At 38.6% G+C, this 21,406-nt stretch overlaps 1 protein-coding gene across 4 annotated transcripts in view; it reads right to left on the bottom strand.

The window, feature by feature from the left end:
* DOCK11 (dedicator of cytokinesis 11) overlaps positions 1 to 21,406 on the bottom strand; it is a 191,259-nt gene that overhangs the window by 39,514 nt on the left and 130,339 nt on the right. For all 4 annotated transcript variants that reach the window (XM_016943352.4, XM_016943353.4, XM_016943356.3 and 1 more), the window contains 8 exons: positions 19,432 to 19,507; positions 18,738 to 18,847; positions 16,518 to 16,629; positions 10,597 to 10,663; positions 8,881 to 8,928; positions 7,433 to 7,575; positions 5,701 to 5,816; positions 3,411 to 3,548 (listed from right to left, as the gene is read on the bottom strand). In XM_016943352.4, the coding sequence (XP_016798841.1) occupies positions 3,411 to 3,548; positions 5,701 to 5,816; positions 7,433 to 7,575; positions 8,881 to 8,928; positions 10,597 to 10,663; positions 16,518 to 16,629; positions 18,738 to 18,847; positions 19,432 to 19,507 (810 nt within the window). The remainder of the gene's footprint in view (positions 1 to 3,410; positions 3,549 to 5,700; positions 5,817 to 7,432; positions 7,576 to 8,880; positions 8,929 to 10,596; positions 10,664 to 16,517; positions 16,630 to 18,737; positions 18,848 to 19,431; positions 19,508 to 21,406) is intronic.

Below are 21,406 nucleotides of genomic sequence, written 5' to 3'. Positions count from 1 at the left end.
TATACAGGTAACATAGACTTGTTACAATTTCCCATGCTTTTAGGTCTAGGCAAGCAAATAATAAGCTGCTTCAGGGTACACAATAGATGTTTTTCAGAGAGTGAAGCTAGAGGGACATCTTTTAAAAATTATTTCTTAGGAACCTTGAATTTAGACCCACATATAGGAATCTACCCTTTATTTCACCTTAATACCAAGTGTAATTCTATGCAGATAATGAATGCTTAATAAATGTTTTCTGATTGGCAATTGGGAAATCTCGCTAATAATTTCACCAAACTAAACTAACTCTGGATGAAGCAGATACTCTGGTATGAAAATAAACATTTAAGGGAGATCATAGCTATAGTGTAGCTCATCACTACACTAAGTCTTCTACCCACATCACTCACTTCTCTGAGTGGGCAATGGCTAAAATCATCAATGACCTAATTGCCAATTCTAACAGACCTCTTTTCCCCTTTCTTATTTGACTACTCCGTATACGTCATGACAATGTTGGAACTCTTTCCTTCTTTGGCTTCCATGATATCCTTCTTTCTTACCTTTCTTCCCACCTCTGTGACTGCTCCCTCTCATCTCCCTTACAGATTCGTCTTTGAACCTCCCTTCTACGTTGTTTCTCTCCAATGTTCTGCTCCTGATTTTTTGTTGTTGTTGTTGTTATTCTTCTTCTTCAATGTACCCTCCAGGGAAAATCAAACCACTCCCATGGCTTCAACTACCACTTGTATGTTGATGCTCCCGCTAGTTCACTATGCTCCAAAAATATCAGCCTTTTAGTTCTCAGAATACTCCAAACTGTTTCCCAACTCAGAGCCTTGGCACATGTATGTCATTCTCCCTAGATAGTTCTTTAAGCTCTTTTTACAGCTGGCCCCTTTTCAATAATTAAGTTCTCTCTGTTTTTTTGTTGTTGTGGTTTTTTTTGTTTGTTTTTTTTGTTTGTTTTTTTGACGAAGTCTCGCTCTGTTGCCCAAGCTGGAGCGCAATGGCGCGATCTCGGCTCACTGCAACCTCTGCCTCCCGGGTTCAAGTGATTCTCCTGCCTCAGCCTCCCGTGTAGCTGGGACTACAGGCACCTGCCACCATGCCCAGCTAATTTTTTTTTTTTTTAAAACTAGAGACAGGGTTTCACTATGTTGGCCAGGCTGGTCTCGAACTCCTGACTTCGTGATCTGCCCGCCTCAGCCTCCCAAAGTGCTGGGATTACAGATTCAGGTCTCTTTTTAAAAGTGACAAACCTATCTAAGATAAGATTATCTCCAACAAATCATTTACTGTCTCAGTACACTGTTTGTTTCCTTCCTAGAACATATAATAATTATGAATTCTTTTTTTTGAGACGAAATCTTGCCCTGTCACCCAGGCTGGAGTGCAGTGGCGTGATCTTGGCTCACTGCAACCTCCGCCTCCTGAGTAGCTGGGATTACAGGCACCCGCCACCACGCCCGGCTAATTTTTGTATTTTTAGTAGAGATGGGGTTTCGCCATGTTGGTCAGGCTGGTGTCAAACTCCTGACCTCAGGTGATCTGCCCACCTCGGCCTCCCAAAGTGCTGGGATTATAGGCGTGAACCACTGCGCCCGGCTCATGATTACTAATTCTTTTATTATTTATTTTCTGTCTCCCCTATCCCCACTAAGACTGAACGCTTCATGAGGGCAAAGAGTATATTTATTTTGTATCTCCATTGTATCTACAGGACCTAGTACAGCACTTGACACAGAGAAGGTCCTCAATAAATATAGTATGGATGAATGGAGAATGACTCCAACTCTGGCTCTCCAATCTGATCCCTCTCCAGAGCAAAGATCCATATATCCTAATGTCCCAAAGGCACTCAAATTCAACAGGACTCATTAACTTTTACTGCAAATGTAGTCTTTCCCCTGTATTTCACATCAACCACCACACTCCACCATACTGTCAGTGGACTGATGATCAAATCCTGTAAATCCTTTTTCAACATGTCTCATCTGCCTTTGATCCTTCATATATCCACTGTCACTGCCTTACTTCAGGCCCTCATTTCTTATCTAGCTTACTGCAACTAGTCTTTTTACTGCCTTTGACATTGTCACCAATCCTTCTTCAACACAACTTTTAAAGAGATTTTCCCCAGTCCTTACCAATTCCCTCTTAATACAAATATAATTGTGTTACTTCCCTGCTTAAAACCCTTCCATGACTACCTGATGCCTGAAAGATGAAATCCAACTCTTAAGATGAGTCCACATGATCTGTACTCCATTTACATCTTTAGTTTCATCTCTTGGTGAATCCATATTAAATCCTAGCTCCGTTGCTGCAGAAAAACTTTTGCTAAATTAGAGTTTTTCTCCTGCTCACCCCAGAGGTCTATACAGACTTATTTTATCCTGATGGTATTTGTTTCTGTGTATGTGTATCTTGATGTGTGTGTGCCTCCCTCTACTGGACAATAAGCCCTTAGGGACTATATCCAGTAAGTACCTACAGTTTTTGTTAAATGAATTATTTCTGAATCTCTTTCCCTTAGTTTCTTGTAACATGCTTGTGTTGAACTTGGCTTCCCATAGATTAATTCATAAATTATATTAAAGAATGGCAATAAAAAGCTTCAAATTCATCTAATTTCTGTATCTATTAAACACAATTGGCTGCTATCTAAATAATCAGGATGGCAAAAAGTTTTCAAAGCTTAGCTAGCCTATTACACAAATAAAGAAACTGAATTTCTTTGTCTTATTGTAGTTACATAAACCAGTGGAAGATCTGGACTGTGCCTTTCCATAACCTTGGCTCTATCTTGGTTAATTATGTTTATTCTTAAGTTTAAAAAGCCCCTGAGCACAGAAAATAAATCTTTGCTGTCTGTTTCAGTCATATTTCTTCCTAAAAGCCAAGTCTGAGGTTATTGTTTAGCTGAGGTAAGTGGACTGCACATTTAGGGCCCTCAGTTATGGCTAGCATTGAAAGGCAGGATTCATCCATTTGAACATGTACTGAGTGCTTACCATTTCCAAGATATTATACAAGACCCTGGGATTACAAAAGTTGGATCCTTTCAAAGTGTTTAGACATGAGTGCACTCATGGCTTATATACCTCCAACATGACAATACTTTTAAAAAGAAGCAAAATAGAGAACTGGCAGGTTTGGTAATTTTAAAATGATATTCTTCAAAGGAGCTTAATGGAAAAGGGAAGGTATGATGGGGTGAAATAAAAAGTAGCTTCTGATTTGAGGGGGTTCATGGTCAGGCCCTCTGTGTGTGCTTTGTTGTTCTGTATTTCTATTTACAAAGGCAGTACTTAATGGCTTCATGAGCTGGCATTGTATATGTCACCACAATGACCCCCATTGTCCCATCTTTCCTTTTTGCAATGAAGAGAGCCCACCGGCTGCTCCCAAGCTTCTGTCCTTACCTTACTGATGAAAGCTCTCAGTGAGGCAAATACATGTTTCAGCGACACTTCAGATTGTCCATTTTTAAGAAAAGCAAGATGTATATCAAACACTTTTTTCATTAATGGGTTATGGCCATCATTATTTAAAAGTTGGGTCTATAAAACATTAAAAAATATGGTTTATGCCCCACTGAGAATGACAGAACTGATTTCACCAATACCTGTTTATGAAACCACTGTTTGGAAGTTTCAGGAAAATAAAAGGCTCTTACATATAATTTCAAAATATTTGTGCCATCTTTCAACTTGGAAATCTCAAACAACTACTACATACATGATATCTAAAATATTTAATCCCAACATTTTAAACAGGTAGATTTTTTTTCAATGCAACACAGCAATATACAGGACTAGTATGGGAAGAGTATTTTCTATTAACCTATACCATACTGCTTCTCAATTAAGAAATCAATAAATTAATAATGAATACAAGCAAATCAGCCTTTGTATTTCTGAGAGACTAAATATTGTAATGTATGAATGGAGGAAAATACCAGTTCTATTTTATTAGATTATGATCTAATTTACTTTAAAAGTATGTTTAGTATATGGTTAGCCATTTGTGAAAAAATAAGCCCTCTATGAGTAGAGATAATTAACAGGTATCACAATTGAACAGACTATGTAAATTATTTAAATGCCCCTTGCAAAGAAACAACAAATTGTAGAGAAATACCTATTAGTTTGTCAACTTTGTTTTAATCAGCAATGGTTAATTTCTCCAGCCCTATCCTGCTAACCCTCAAGAAAGTAACCAGCAGGTTACAGCTTGGCCAAAAACAACAAAACCCAAAACAACAACGATCTAATGATAATACTGACAGCCAGAATCCCTGAATGGTGTTTGATTTTTCTGGCACTTTCCTTAGTATATTTCAAGGCATGGTATAGTGGCTAGAATCATGGTCTCTTATAACTGGCCTAGATCTCAATCCTGATTCTGCCACTGCCCAGCTATATGACATTAACCTCCTGTGGGCCCCAGTTTCCCCATTTTCAAAAGGGAATAATAACAGTATCTACATCATAAGGCTATTATGAGGATTAAAAGTGAGTTCATATTTGTATTTTTAAGTTATTGAGATATAATTTACAAACCATAAAATTCACCAGTTTCAGGTATACAATTAAATTACATTTAGTAAATTCGGCAACAGAGTTGGGTGACCACCGCAATCCAATTTTAGAACATTTCCATTGTTTCAAAAAGATCACTCCCCTTTCTCATTCCCAGCCTCACAATGAAAAAGTGAGTTAATATTTGTAAAGCACTTAGGACAGTGCCTGATATCTACCAAGAGACTATATAAATGTTTGTTAAACAAATAAGAGGTATCAGAATAGGAGGAAGGAATACAATGTACATCAAGAGATCTAATGGCTTTCTTAGTTATTGGCACGACGAAACATGGAGTTGTGTTGCATTTTAATATAGAACAAACCTAATACTTCATAAAGGGATCTGTAGCCTATTTATTAAAGGTATTCCGCAGCCTATTTTATATTAGTATCTAATTCAATTTTCCTTTATAAGCCTCTTTGAAAAGCACAGGCCAGGTTTCCATAGAAAATCTCGAGGTCTGAAGCAATTAACTTAATTACTTAGAGAAGAGGGGAAAAAGGAAAAAAAAAAATCTGTATAACTGAAGTGAAAGCAAGCAAGATTTTCACCTTTGAGTTCTTACATTATGGTCACATCGTTTTTACTTTTCAAAGCACTCTCACGTCCATTATCCCATTTCCCCCTCCAATAATCCTGCTAGATAACTGCTTTTACCTTCTTTTTAAAATCATAGCAATGATGATTTGCACTGAGAGGCAAACATCTGAGAAAAAACACTAAGTGCGTGCCTAGGGAAGCCAGCCAGACTGCCCGGACATCAACTACCCTGACAGGACATCTCATCACAATGGGTATTTGGGCAGACAGATCCAATCATATTTTGGGCTAAAAATTGCTGGCTACTTAAAGTATGGAAACTTTGTTTTTAAATACGAAAATCTAATAGAATTTAAGAGGTAGAAGAGAGCTTAAGGGCAAGTTAGTCCACTCCCTTCCCTTTATGGATGACACAAGTGAGTCTCAGTGACTTCCAGGGTCACATGATAACCAAACTAGAACTGCCATCCACATTTCCTGACTATTCATGCCAGCCTTTTTCAGTGTACTACCCCACATTGACTAGGTAATTTCTGCATAATGTTACTTTGCAATGGTACCAACTGAATTATAACTCTTCATTTTTACCTTGAAGCACTGAGTGAAAAATGATATGGTGTCTAGTACTGTTAGGGAAACTTCAGTAGCTGTATTGCCTTCAAGAAGTGCCTGGTGGAAAATGTCTGCTTCAGTTGTTGTAGAACCTAGGATTAAAAAAGTAAATTAAACTTTTCCCAACACGAAGGTGCACATAATGGTGTTGAATGACTTTCTACCCAAAGACTTAAGACAAGAAAGGGGGCTCGGCTGGGTGCGGTGGCTCATGCCTGTAATCCCAGCACTTTGGGAGGCTGAGGCGGACAGATCATGAGGTCAGTTCAAGACCAGCCTGGCTAGCATGATGAAACCTGTCTCTACTAAAAATACAAAAAATTAGCCGGGCATGGTGGCACGTACCTACAATCCCAGCTACTCAGGAGGCTGAGGCAGGAGAATCACTTGAACCCGGGAGGCGGAGGTTGCAGCGAGCCGAGATCACGTCACTGCACTCCAACCTGGGTGACAGAGTGAGACTCCGTCTCAAAAAAAAGAAAGAGGGCTCACAGTGTCATACTGTATTTAACTCCTTCATCAAATATAGTCTGGGTTAATCAATTTCATTAGTTTTCATTACAGTTCTGTATCAACAGCTCTGCAGGACATAATTAGGTGCCCACCTCTTTGGAGACAAGGTTTCAGTGATGAACTCTGGCGATGTAACTAGGAAATAATGTGGGAGGCCTTCTAAGTCATGCCACTAATTATGTGGGTAAAAATGAGAAACCACTAAATAGAAATTCAGCTACAGATAAACAGTAGTGCCCTATGGTCAGACATTTTCAATTATGCCAATTATATGAGATTTGTTTCTAAATCAGAAGGAAAACAAGGTATCTTGGAGGCAACTGAAGGAAGTGGTTCATCATATTTTTACAAGAAGCTGAAGGCTTTAAAACATGCAGATTTAAAGGTCCTGAGTCTATTAGCTCAGGGTCTAGCAAAACATTATTTTTTATTACTAGGTCTTACCACAAAGCCAGTTTTGCTGGCTTCCTTTTCTGAAACCTTCAGAGGACTGTGTGGAAACAAAACATTCTCACTCTTTGAGTTGTTATTAATATTTGCTTTACATAGGATAGCTTCCATTTATATAACCCTCTAGCTTCCGCAGTTGGGCAAGATTTCTCTCCTTGCCCTATTTGCCTTGTCAATACTTCAACCTGTCTGAAATACACCTTTGCCAAACTAGTATTTAGGGTTCACCGATTTCTGCAGTCAACTCAGCATGTTCATTCCCTAATCATTAAATGACCAAAAGTAACTAAACAAATATTACATATACTATTATATTAAGATGTCAATATTTGCATTAAAGTTTAACAGTAGGAATGAAGAATACTCAATATAAAAATATTATGAGAATAGCAATTCCATGGGAAAAATTTAGTTTCTTTAACACTAAGAAGAAAACATCATGACCTAAAATTGTTCAAAAATCCATGTGTATTTTATCATTTTATAGTCATGTATGATGAAATTGATTATATACATAGCAGAGAGATGCAAACACATGTATGGGAAATCATTTCCCATCATATTGGCAATTTAAACCAGGACTTCTTTTCTTCATACATATTTAAGGGATACAGGTGATATTTTGTTACATGCATATAATGTGTAATGATCAAGGTATTTATGGTATCCATCACCTTCAGTTTTTATTATTTAAACCAGGACTTCTTTAAGGTCAAATGGGTACCACACACACATTTTCACTTACTGTGATTAAGTGTAAATGAACTTTCTAGGCTACTAAGATGCTGAAGCCGGGCCTGCATTACTCCTGATCTGTTTCGAAGAGCAGGCATGGTTTGCGATTTTCGGTCTATTCCAAAGTGTTTTGACAGCCAGGCATCATGCACCCTAAAATAAATTTTAAAGTCAGGAACTGGAGTGCTCTAATAACATATCTCAATGTTATCATCTTTTTAACTAAAAAAAATTAGGTTTCCACATAAACATAGTAGTACACTCAAGGATTAAATGAAGTGTCACTAGAAACTGGATGAAGTTTTAATGTATCTTTAAAATAGCATATATGAATATAATTAAGGAATTTAGAAAGAGCTTCCACTTCCCTCCTTCTTCTCAAAAACATCAGAGATAAGTGGCCAACACTCCAATAAGATTTAATCTTTTCACAGGAGGTGAGGAAGGGCAAGAGTAGGAAGAAGACAGCCAGAGGTTCACTAAGAGTTGAAATGAGAGGGGAAAGTCCTAGAGCCAGATGTTCAAGAATGAATGCCAATCTAATCTGTTTCTGAACCTGAGGTAAGTTTGGATTAGAAATTTTTACTCTGTAAGCATGTCCATTGCTAAGATGAACAAATTTTTCTTTGTTTTACTTTAATGTTTTTTCCATTTAAAAAATTACAACTGGGTCATACATGGACTAAGGAAGAAATAGTTTGTTTATCCTCTAGTAAATGTAGTGGGAGAGTTGACAGAATCCTAGAGACTGAGGTTCATGGTAACAATGGCCATACCAGCTCCAACTTATGGGAAAACATGGTTGAAATTGGAACCCTCACCACCAAAACTACCTATCCTTAGGACGTTCCAGAGACTGAACAGTAATCCCCATCCACACAGCCTCTTAAAAATTAAACATTTTTTAAAACTGTTTTTGAGCTCCTTTAATGACTAACTCTACCCCTAAAATACATCTCATTGAAATAAGCAAGTAACCTTCTTCACCTTAGAATCTCTCAAATATTTCCTTAAGTATTTATTTCACTAGGACTTACACGGCAAAAAGAGGAAATAGATAATGTATCATTTATGTCCCAATTGCTGTTGGGGATTTCTATTTGCCTTAGTAACTGAGGTGAGTATTGATAGTTTTCAGATAAAAATACAGACCTTACAGTTGTCCTCACTTTATGATTTCCTGCCTTCCCCTGGATCTAGCCTCTTCTGGATTCCTTTAGAAAAGATAAGCATCTCACAAGGTAGAAACTCTGTATATCACTTTAATCATCACCCCTTGGGAAGCTTGAAAATGTAAAAGTTCCCATTCGTTTAAACTTTCAGTTGGGACATGTTAACTAAATCACGGGTATCCCAATGTTAACAAAGTATACAACCTAGGTTTTACATGGCATGACTAAGATTGCCCTCTGTTGGAAGAGAAGGAAAAAGTAGAAATTGCAGTGCTATGGGAATTACCTTGCTATGTTTCTTTTCCCCATATATCTAAAGTGAAACAAGCATACTCTAGAAAGAAAAACAATAGCATGTTAGTAATATATTAACATCCTCTACAGATTAACAAGTGATATTTTAAAAGTCATAAGTTACAAAGAATAGCCTATTTAAATCATATTATAATGATAAGTGTTTTGCTATACAGAAATACATAGATAATTAATTGCGGGCTTGCCATATTCTCTTTCTACATTTATTTGCTACAATTACATCATGTTTTCATATACCATTTTAATGACAGGTTTAAAAAACCTGTCAATGCAAATCACCCTTTATGCTCTGTAACTTATCATAGCAAAGGTCTCCATCAGTCATTTTTTATTTTTGACACAGGAACTCGCTCTGTCACCCATGCTGGAAGGCAGTGGAATGATCTTGCGCGGCTCACTGCAGCCTCGACCTCCCAGGCTCAAATTATTCTCTCACCTCTGCCTCCCAAGTACCTGGAACCACAGGTGCACATCACCATGCCCAGCTAGTGTTTTATTTTTTGTAGAGATCAGGTCTCACTATGTTGCCCAGGCTGCTCTCAAACTCCTGGGCTCAAGTGATCCTCCTGCCTCAGCTTCCCAAAGTGCTGGGATTATAGGCGTGAGCCACCACGCCTGGCCTGCCAGCATAGTCAATAATATCTCTAAAAGGTTCTTCCACACTAAAAATTGGGGCAATTTCTACATTTTAAATAATAGCATTAAAATAGTTTATATTATTAAAAATTTCAAACGCGTACAAAAGTAGGGAGAGTACCATAGTTAACTCCCACATACCCAATCATCCCCCAGATTCAACAATGATTGAACTCATGGCTATTCTTGTTTGACCTCTGCCCTGAATAGGTCCCCTGATATCCCTCCACCCTCCCTACCCCTGTGTTTCTAAAGCAAATCCCCAACATCAGATATTTTCATTAGTAAATATTTCAGTACAATTACAGTAGTTAAAAAAAAAATCTTAACTGCTGTTTATTCTTCTCACATTTTCCGTAAAAGTTTGTAAGACTTTAATCCAAGGGTTTTGTATTGATATGCTTTGTTTTTGTAGACATGCACATACAAATCATATATGTGTACTATTTATTTAAAAATTTATTGCATTTCATTCTATCTGTAATTTTTCTTTTAGCTTCCAATAATCATATAAAAATAGCTCAGGATGAAATATAGGACAACTTCCCATGTCCAGACTAGGTTTCCCCCCAAGAGTCTTGGAATACATACATATACACGTGTGTGTGTGTGTGTGTGTGTGTGTGTGTGTGTGTACACACAAATACACAGACACATTTCTGCAGTGGGTAGAATTACTCAGCTCTACATGAAAGTACAAATTCTAAATTCCAATCATTTACACTGCTCCACTAATCCAGCATCTGTTCCAAATGAATGATGCACGACAGCTGATACTACTTCTAGTTTTTCAGATCACAGAAAGCCTTTTGCTGGGCTTTAAAGATGGTTTATTATTAGCTAGAGTTTCAGCAGTATACAAAGTATTCCACGTTCACATTTTTCTTCTGTCTGCAGGTAAAGAACCTCTATGTCAGGCTCTATATTATCAAAATAATTTAACATTTTCTACATTATTAGCAAATAAGCTATTAAAAACAGAAAAAATTGTAACAGTTGAATTCTCCCCAAATAAGGGGAAAGTATATGAAGATAAATTAATATAACTTACTCTAAAAGTATAAGAATGTTTATGAGCTCCTGAGGTGATACTTTATTCCAGTAAGTTAAGAGAGTATCTGAAAATGGAATAAATAAAGTGTTAGATCTTGAAATAATTACAGCAAATAGCACAGTGAATCCCCAAGTCCTATGTAGCTTCAAGGACTATCAACTCAAGGTGAATCTTGTTTCATCTATATTCTCCTCTCCCCTCCCACTGCCCAGTATACACTCTGTATTCTTTTGAATTAATTCCAAATATATCATTTAATTGGTAATTAGTTCAGCATCAATGATCCTTTTTATGTGCTTTGTGTATGTCCTTTTGGGTCGCTTATCCCAATCTTCGTATCATTTCTGAAGACAGAGTAAGGGAAGTTGCTGTGTTTTTACTTTAGATGAGGTGTTTTTAATGAACTCCCTAAAATTTTATGCCAGATGGTGTGTTTATGTGCATTTTTCTGAGAAGGTCAAATGCCTTTGCCTGCTACTCAGAGGGCTCTGTGAATAAAAAGGTTTAAGAATTTTAAACTTCAGCCCGGTTGCGGTAGCTCACATCTGTAATCCAGCACTTTGGGAGGCCAAGGTGGGCGTATCACTTGAGGTCAGGAGCTCGAGGCCAACCTGGACAACATGATGAAACCCCTTCTCTACTAAAAATATAAAAATTAGCTGGGCGTGGTGGCGAGCGCCTATAATCCCAGCTACTCGGGAGGCTGAGGCAGGAGAATCACTTGAACCTAGGAGGTGGAGGTTGCAGTGAGCTGAGATCGTGCCACTGCACTCCAGCCTGGGCGACAGAGTGAGACTCCGTCTCAAAAAAAATAATAAAAATAAAAAAGAGAATTTTAAACTTCAGGAGAGACAGATAACTTTCCTTTTTCTCTCTGCCTTTGCATTATAAATTCTGATGTCCTATCTATCTGTGGAACAACTATTTCAGACACAAAAGTCTCTTAAATCTATCACATATACTTCTCTTTCTTACCCATTTCTTCCCCAACACACCTACTTAGTGAGATTTAAAACAAAACAAAACAAAACAAACAGTGCCACCACTTGACTTTCCACTCCTTTTTTATCCTACTTTGATGGAGCTAATGGTGTCAGCAGACCCTCCTCTAACTGTAAAAATCGCATAGGTGTCACAAAAGCAGGCAAATGACTTAATTCCCAACTGAGCTAGAACCTCTCAATGATAAAGATGGAAGACAAGACAATGTTGGCTTTATGGAGGGGCAAGGAGGATGAGGGAACAGGGGAGGTCGACTTAGTTACTTCCAATTTTCCAATTGTTTTATAAGACCACGAATATTGCTAGGTTTCAATTATTACAAAATGCTAATCATCAAGAATAAAACTGAAAATAGACTCAAAATTTGACTTGTTTTAAAAATTAGGCCAGGCCCAGTGGGTCACGCCTGTAATCCCAGCACTTTCGGAGGCCGAGGCGGGTGGATCTGAAGTCAGGAATTCGAGACCAGCCTGACCAACATCGTGAAACCCTGTCTCTACTAAAAATACAAAAATTAGTTGGGCGTGGTGGCGCGCCTGTAATCCCAGTTACTCAGGAGGCTGAGGCAGGAGAATTGCTTGAACCCGGGAGGCGGAGGTTGCAGTGAGCTGAGATCGCGCCACTGCTCTCCAGCCTGGGCTCAACAGAGTGAGACTCCATCTAAAAAAAATTAAATTAAAAAAATATATATCAAGCTAGCAGTGACTTCCGCTTTCGCCTATCTGCCACTGGGTGTCTACTCACAGAAGCTTGGGTTCCCCCCCAGAAGTCCCTGCGTTTCCGGCCTCCGGTCAAAGGGCAGCTTGCTGCGCCACTGCGTGAGGGTGCTGGCTTCCCTCTCCTGTGGGTTAGCTCTTCCAGCCGAAAAGTTGGTGCCTCCTCTCCAGCGAAAACCTGGGACTTTCCGTCCAACGGTGAGCACCCATCTCCCTCGCCCCATGTCCTAAGGTAGCTTCGGAGAAGGTCTGTGAAAGGGGTAAAAGTGCTCGCCCTCACAGCGAACTAGCTCCAATCCACGGCAAGTCCGCCATTTTCTTAACGGCACTGTTGTTGAGCGACGAGGCCATCCCTCCCATTTCCAAATCTGTGAAACATGATGCAGGCAGGGAACAAGGGTGTAGGAGGGAGGAGAGGTTGTAAGAAATCTTCAGGAAGAGAATCATCACGGCTTAGTGTATGTGATTTGGAATCTGACAATTTTAAAAAAACATGGCTGGCGCTGAAAGAGCTCCATGATAAAGAGCTGCGGCGTCTACAGGCAAAATTAACAAGTCTGAGGAAACAGCAGTTGTCAGACGGGAGGCGGACGCGCTCCACAGCCAAAATTAAAGAGTTGACTGAACAGCAGAGAGTCTTGCAGAGCACCATTAATGACTTGAAAGATCAGTTAAAGGCAAAAACCTGTGACTGCTGTTCAATGACAGAAACATACAGGCTTGCGCTAGAGAAAGACTATTATGAAATCCAACAACAAAATCTTTTCTTTATTGCGGAACTCACTAAAGAAACAAATAAATTACGAGAAGAAAATAAAAGGCTTTCTAAAATAATAATGAGGCAACAACAATTTCAGACTTCTGGTAGTGATGACTTCGTTTCTGGTAGTCAAATGACTATGTCAGATTTTTCAGTCAGGGAGCCTGCACAAGGAAGGCAGAGGCATGTGCCTATCAAATCGATAAGCCAGTCACAAAGTAAGCAGATGAAACCTATGAGCACAAAGGAACTGCAACAAAGTTCAGAGTTTCCAGCTCCATCTTTTAGTCAAGACCTCTTTGAAGTGCCAGAGACCTCTTTTGCGAAAAGTTCCTCTAATGACACTAAGCCTAACATAGAAGACCCTGCCAGCCAGAAGCCACTGGCAAGTTCTCTTTTAACAACTTCACTTAGTCCTCAAAAGAGGTATGAATTTCAAGATTTTTTCAATCTTCATGAAGACAAGATTGGCCAGCCAAAAGGGACACTTGAAACAAAGGTCTCCCCGCAAAAAGAAACTCAGATTGGCGCATCATGGAACCCTTCCGCTATCTCCCCAGGAGAATACCCAACTCATGTATCTGAAACTTTACTGGAAACTTCAGAGGATTATTCTATAACCTCATATCGCCCTCTTGCAAAGGAAAAGAAAATAATCCCTTTGAATGTCTTGCCTTTAGACTCTACTTTAAAATCTAGTACAAAAAGAAGAGCAGTGGTTGCTATTCCTTTTAACACCAAATTTGCAGTGAGAGATAGCTCTAACCAGATACCTTCCAATGAACAGTCTGCTTCGGAGAATATTAATGAATCTACAAGTGCAGGGTATGGTGCCGATAAGCCTCAATGTGATACTGAGAGTGTCTTTTTGGAGTCTGGGCGAAAGAGAAAAGTGAAGACACAGTCACAAAGAAAGAGGAAGTAGCTTCCCCATTCCCCCTACCCCCCTCACCCCCCCCCCCACCGCCCCCCACCACCTTCTCTCTTAAGGAAGCAACAATGTTTTACTTTTCCAACAGAACAGTCTTCTTGTCAATTCAGACTTCGTAACTGGTAACTCCTGACTCTTATTCCTTTTCTCACGATATAATAAACTAAGCAGTAAGGCCTGAAAATGTTTGGCAAATGAATCTAAGACTTTGAAATAGCAAATTTTTGTCAATTAATAAAATGCAGCTATAAGTAGAGAATGAAATTTATTCTCCAGAATCCATATAAAAGTGTAGAGATAGAACATCTTTTCATTGACATTAAAGTTGCTACTGTTTTATGACTCAATAAAAAAGAAAGCCAAGAGAGGACCTCAAGATTGTGGACTTGAAAGAGATAAATATTTAAATGCATATAGAGTAACTAAGACAATATTTACCGGACAAGACAAAGTAATTAGAATACATCCATTGAGAAGGATCTAGAAGAAGACATTTCTTAGAACAAAATGAATATGACTTTACAGATATACAGCATGACTTTATACATATAAAAGATAAACAGATGTGACATAGACTGTATACTAGTTATTGAAAATGTGCTTTTTAAAATCAAAAAGCAAGAGCAGAAGACTACAAAACCTAATTAACAAAGACTGAATATTCGGCACAGAGTACTGCCACTGAGCAAGCATGGTCAACATTTGCAAGAATAAGAGGAACTATCAAGTTCACAAGAAATAAAACAGTCATGGGCCGGGTGTGGTGGCTCACGCCTGTAATCCCAGCACTTTGGGAGGCCAAGGTGGGCGGATCACGAGGTCAGGAGATCGAGACCATCCTGGCTAACACCGTGAAACCCCATCTCTACTAAAAGTAAAAAAATTAGCCGGGCGTGGTGGCGGGCGCCTGTAGTCCCAGCTACTCGGGAGGCTGAAACAGGAGAATCACTTGAACCCGGGAGGTGGAGGTTGCAGTGAGCTGAGATCCTGCCACTGCACTCCAGCCTAGGCGACAGAGTGAGACTCCATCTTCAAAACAAAAACAGTCATGGTTTTACCCATGACATTAAAAATAACAACCAGAGACTTGTCTCTGGTTAGTATAGAATGTGATGTATGTGTGTGTGTATGTGTGTGTGAGACCTACAGTGGAGGAGGGGAGAGAACTAGTCAGCAATGCAGCTTTTCCCCTCCTCCTACCTTCTCTCTCTTTCCCTCATTCTTTGGGCTGTGGTGGTATTCAACCGCTTTTTTGTTCACTTCTGCTTTTTTTCTAATGTATCTCTTGGACCTATTTTTTTTTAAGGCTAGTCAAGTGGCAATGGGAGTGGAGAACAGATAAAGATTGGGCCTCTCTTTAAAAAAAAACATTTACTGAGAGATTCATTTATCATAAAAATGCCCACATAAATAGCCCACAATATTACAATAGTTTATAGTTTATTCAAAGACTAATGAAACCTTCACCACAGTTTTAGAACATTTTCATTGCCTTAAGAAGAAACTCCATAAATGTTAGCAATTTCCAGATTCCACAACATGTTTGATGTTTATGCTAAATCGTACATTCCTAGAACTTGAATATTCCAGTTATTTTTATTTTATTAATGAACTTTAGAATTTACTCATATCTAGCTATTTATTTTAATGTTTCTATAGCTACTTAGATATCAACTTATTTTATGTCTTTACATCCTGCATTATTATAAAATATTTAAAACGAAATAATTACTAAAAATAAAAAAATAGAAAATGAGTAAAAGATAGCAATCACTATGATGATCCCAGGTGCTTTTATGTTTTCCATTTTTGCATTTTTTTTTTAAGCAAAAGTATTGCGAAAAGGAAGAGAAGGGAGGGAACTGTCTAAGTAAATGTGGTATTTGGAAATAACCTGCTTTTACTTCCCGAGGACATGCAGTTTATGAAAGTCCTTCGGTTGTATTCCATCATATAGTGTAAAGGGAACTGGTGACACTAGTAAATACGGCTCTATACCAAGTAGAAAAAACAGAGCCCGACAAAGAACGCGGTACCAGACAATATCATACAGTGTTGCTGCAAAGATAATGATGACATTCCCTACCCTTCGAGAACTCTTCCTGTCTTTTTGTTTCTTATTTGTCAAATCCTGGGTTAAATAAAAGCTGAAGTATTAAATATGAATTCTGGTGGTTATTATTTCCTTTCAGTTACATTGGTCATTTAATGAATTAAATGCTCTGCATGAAAACAAAATGTTTAGCACTTCTAAAACCATTGCCTCATTTTAGAAATTCATTTGCAAAATTATGTTAAAATTATTTCAAAGACTCGAACTTGTGTGACTGACATGAACCTATTTTGAGGTTCAATTTAAGAAACATTTTAAGGTCAGAGTCTCCAAATAACTGTTTATAATGTGCATGTGCTCTGCCTCCAGATGATGATCAAATATTGTTGCATGAATTTGTGAACCTGTGAGGGTGTATGTCTAGTACAGTCCATGCTTAATATGATGGTAACTCACCTTCTGAAATCATTTTTACTATATACAGGTAGCACATCAGGAGGCTTCTGATTTCATACTGATCCAGGCGGTTATACTGGGATACACTACTCCTTGTAGAACTCTGTCGGGTCTATAAGGACAGGATGTTCGTGAAATAGTATCAGTACAATTTTCCACAGCCTTTAACTCAGTAACTCTTTTTTTATCATTAGATCTGTTTGGGAAAATTCTAAACATAAATCTAAATTTTATATCACAACTTGAAGGTGAATGGGCTGAATCTTTCTTTCCTAGTAATAGCTAGTAATATCACTAGAAATTACCTTGGAGTCTTCACAAAGATATAGCCATGAATATTGTGTTTCATTCTCATATGCCATGTGTTTTAGTGGTAAAATTTTAAAATAATCATGGCTATTTAAGGAAAGATAGCTTTTACATGGAGTGAAAGCATAAGAAACATCTTAAACGTTTTCATTTGAATCTTTCCTTAGAGTTTATTAAAATCCAACCTCCAAATCATACATTAGAAAATCTATCTTAAGGGCTAATAAAACCAGGCGCGGTAGCCCACACCTGTAGACCCAGCGTTTTGGGACGCTCAGGTGGGAGGATCACTTGAGGCCAGGAGTTTAATACCAGCCTGGGCAATATAGCAAAACCTGTCTCTACAAAAAAAAAAAAAAAAAAAAAATTTAGCTGGGTGTGATGGTGCATGCCTGTAGTCCTAGCTACTCAGGAGGCTGAGGCAGGAAGACTGCTTGAGCCCAGGAGTTCAAGGCTGCAGTGAGCACTGATCGTGTCACTGCACTCCAGCCTGGGTGACAGAGCAAGCCCCTATTTCTAAAAACTATAAATAAATTAAAAAATGGGCTAATTATATTATGATAATTACACTTAGGAGTACCCAGTAATACTTCAAAATTAGTACCTCTACAAAGTACTGATGTGTTCCTATTATTTAATGACTTTTTAAAAAATATCAGAAATTAAGCATGACAAGATCTGACTTATTTGGGGATTTATATGAATAGAATAACAATAATCTAAAAAATTCAAAAGCTAATACTTTCAGTTGAGCTAAACTGGGGATGCACCATTGACTAGGGTGGAATTTACTAAGGAAGAACTTTTACTTGGAGCAAACAGACCTAGGTTCTGATTGCTTGCCTAGCTACTGTGTGACTACTAGCAAGTCATTCAACCTCTCTGACCTTTATTTGCCTTAGCTATGACAGTACCTGTTGTCACAATTTCTAAATGGTGTAAAAGAGAAACATTTGTGAATAAATTACTGTTTACCCAAAGGCCCAAGGAACCAGTGGAAGTATAGTCCACTGGTTCTCAAGGGTAACAATACCCAACCAGCAGCATCAACATCACCTGGGAACTTAGAAATACATGTTAGCAGGCCCTATTCCAGACTTACTGAATCTCACCCTGGGGTGAGGCCCAGACATCTATTTTTTAAGCCCTCCAGGTGATGCTGATGTACACTAAGAGCACCATGATATAGGAGAAAAAGTGCTCATATTAGAAAATCTGGGTTCGAGTATGGTCCTGCCATAGCTGCTTGTTCTAAGTCATAATCCCAATTTTCATTTGTAAATTGAGAGTTGGAATTTCTTGTTCTTATAGTCCCTTCTAATACAATTTTATACGATTCAATGATTTTACATAACAACATGGCAAAACTTTACTCGTCTAAAATGAGGTCTTTCTGCCTTAAGGCAGTCACATCTCAAACTTTAATGGTAGGCGTGAAACGACTTGATAGAAGAGTTGGGAGGATATATTCTGATTAAGTGATGCTGGGACCCTAAGATTGTCAATTTCGGGACCTATATTTTTTACTCCCAAATTAATATCATTACTCTATTACAAAAGAATGAAAGACTGCATTAATCCTGCCAGGATGTCCTTCGTTTTAAATAACAAGACACATTAGATATTTTAAACTTGAATTTCCCCTCACTAAAATAGCGTGCTAGGGTTAAAGGAGATATTCAGAGTTAGAACTCTTGAGGATGAATGCCTTATTCTCTATAAATAGTTTAAGACATTGAAGTAGCAGCTGCCACTATAGGAAGATACTGCTAAAATATCTAAGAATTATGGGATGCTTTTTGCAGAGCCAGGATGGACTACAGGTGAGTACAGATGCTCATATTTATACTATAAAAAAATTGTTGCAGGCTAATGTGTCACTAGGGTCATCCTATATATTTAAGTTCTTACATTTTCACCAGTGTTGCCCTGATCTGGAAATCCTGTTGCTCCTTCTGGGATGAGGGAACCTCTTGAATCTTCTCTCTTAATTCCATGTCCATTTTGAAAAGACCCATAAGCTGGGGGAAAAAAAAAAGTCAAGCCCTTGTTGGCAAGAGGGGGAACTGTCAGAAATATTTAAAAAGTACGGAACTAATTTAAGTAGAGACATTAATATAGGGAATAGATCTTGGACATCTAAAATGTGAAGTTTATTATATCAAAACACCATAAGAAACCATGTAAAAGTGAAGCAACTTTTCACCTTTCAAAACACTTTAGCATGTACAAAATGACAAGAAATTCCTTGGAAGCCGTAACATAAAGCCACACAATTTAAAAGACAATTTTATAGACAAGGAAACTTGAGCCCAGAGATGGGAGTATCTGGCTTAAAACTGGTGACAGATAAGAAGAGCGGAAACCAGTATTTTTCTCATTATCCTCTATTTTCTCAGTATGCCAAGCTATGTTCTAAATAAGCTTAGACAAGGAAACCTAGGCAAATAAATTTGACTGCAAGTATGAGTCAGATTTTGATTAAACTTTAGTAGAGATCAAGCTATGTATGGTCTTTATTATGAAATATATCAAAAATACTGAGAAGTAGAGGGTACATGTCTAAACACCCACGCAATGTATCATCTCCAAAAGGTTTAATTACCGGTGTCTTTGTCAGTGCTCAGACTCCCTCTATTGGCAGGTGAAGTAAAGCCACATGGAAACTCATCTCTGGATGCCTGTAACAGAATATGATACCTGTGTCATTTAAACAAATTCGTATATAGGATAAGAAATCTGAATTAACAGAATAAAATGTTACATTGATTTTAAACAAAGCTCACTGTGAAAGTCTAAATCAGATACTAGTAATTAGTATTTAGGTGACTCTTTTTAAAAAAAAAAAAGCTACTAGCATACTGTTGTAACCATGACCTCTAGCCAAGTGACATAATTCTAGATAGCTGCAACTGGTACAGCTGCAACTGGTACAGTCTTTTTTGTTTTCGTTTTCTGAGACAGGGTCTTGCTGTGTAGTCCAGGCTAGAGTGCGGTGGCATGATCATAGCTCACTGTAGCCTCAACCTCCTGGGCTCAAGTGACCCTCTCACTTCAGCCTCCAGATTAGCCAGGACTACAGGTATACACCACCACACCCAGCTAATTTTTCATTTTTTTAGAGATGGGGTTTTCCCATGTTGCCTAGGTTGGTCTCAAACTCCTGGACTCAAGTGATCCTCCTGCCTCGGCCTCCCCAAGTGCTGGGATTACAGGCATGTGCCACGGCGCCCAGCCTGGTAAAGTCTTAACATGATTCAGTTCTCCTCCTTAGAACCAGGGCAATGCTAGAAGAAGGTGTGTGACCAGAAGCCCTAGGGAAACTTGAGCTGCAAAGAGTACAGAGAAGTGAAATATTTCCAAATAATGCTGTCAAATATATGTGGAGGGAGCATAAGCATGAGATACTGTATTTGTAAAGTGAGACCAGCCTGACACTCAGGTAGGTGTAGTATCCACATTCAGCCAGTTGACATGACTGGGAGTCACAGGGAAGCAAGCCACTAGAAAAGCTTAAAAGCAACGTCCTCAGGAACACAGGACAGGCATGACAAATTGGCTGTAGCATTTCATAGGGGGAATTTGCAGAGGAAGCTGTAAATGACACAGTTTAACCTGCTACCCAACAATATTACGTGGCCAGCCAAAGTGCAAAGGTGATCTTGGGCCATACAGAACATGGATGGGGGCAGAAGTTAACAGTCCACTGGGCAGACTATAAAGTGTATAATTTGGACATTGTATTTTAATAGGGTTACTGGTAAACTGGAGCATATTTGGAAAAGGGGTGACCACGAAAGCAAAGGGTTTTGGGGACCGGGCACAGTGGCTCATGCCTATAATTCCAGCACTTTGGGAGGCTGAGGCAGGCAGATCACTTGAGGTCAGGATTTCAAGACCAGCCTGGCCAACATGGTGAAACCCCGTCTCTACTAAAAGTACAAAAAAAATTAGCCGGGCGTGGTGGCGCATGCCTGTAGTCCCAGCTACTCAGGAGGCTGAGGCAGGAGAATCACTTGAACCCAAGAGGCAGAGATTGCAGTGAGCTGAGATCATGCCACTGCACTTTAGCCCTTTAGCCTGGGTGACAGACTTAGACTCTGTCTCAAAAAAAAAAAAAAAAAAAGTAAAGGATTTGGAATGACAGATTAGTGGAGATATTTGGTGGCTTGGAGAAAAATTTAGAAGGCACAAGTGGAAAGGGTACATTTGGAGGTGGGAACAGATGTGTTTCATGTGTCTCTAGAAGACAAAAGTAAGACCAGTGGATAGAAAACCTTTTAGGTCTAATGTGAGAAGGAATGTTTAAATTATTACAATGGCAAAAGGTTGTTTTGCCAAATAGGAGACTGATCACCTCCAAAGTTCCTTCTAATTCTTAAAATTCTAAGGGGAGCAAAAAAAGCACAGACCAATTGTGATAAACTAAAAGAGTCTCACCAAGAAGTGCTGAAGGAGACTACTAAGGGAAAGGAGAAGCAAAGGAATACAGTTTAGTCCCCAGTGCCTAATATCTTGGAAGTAGAGAATCTTTCGTTCAGTTTAAGTTGAATAAATGTATGAAGCCATACAACAACAGA

The sequence above is a fragment of the Pan troglodytes genome, chromosome X, assembly GCF_028858775.2.
Source record: "Pan troglodytes isolate AG18354 chromosome X, NHGRI_mPanTro3-v2.0_pri, whole genome shotgun sequence".
Lineage (NCBI taxonomy): Eukaryota > Metazoa > Chordata > Mammalia > Primates > Hominidae > Pan > Pan troglodytes.
Note: the sequence above shows the minus strand (reverse complement) of the source record. Positions and strands in the feature narration are given on the sequence as shown.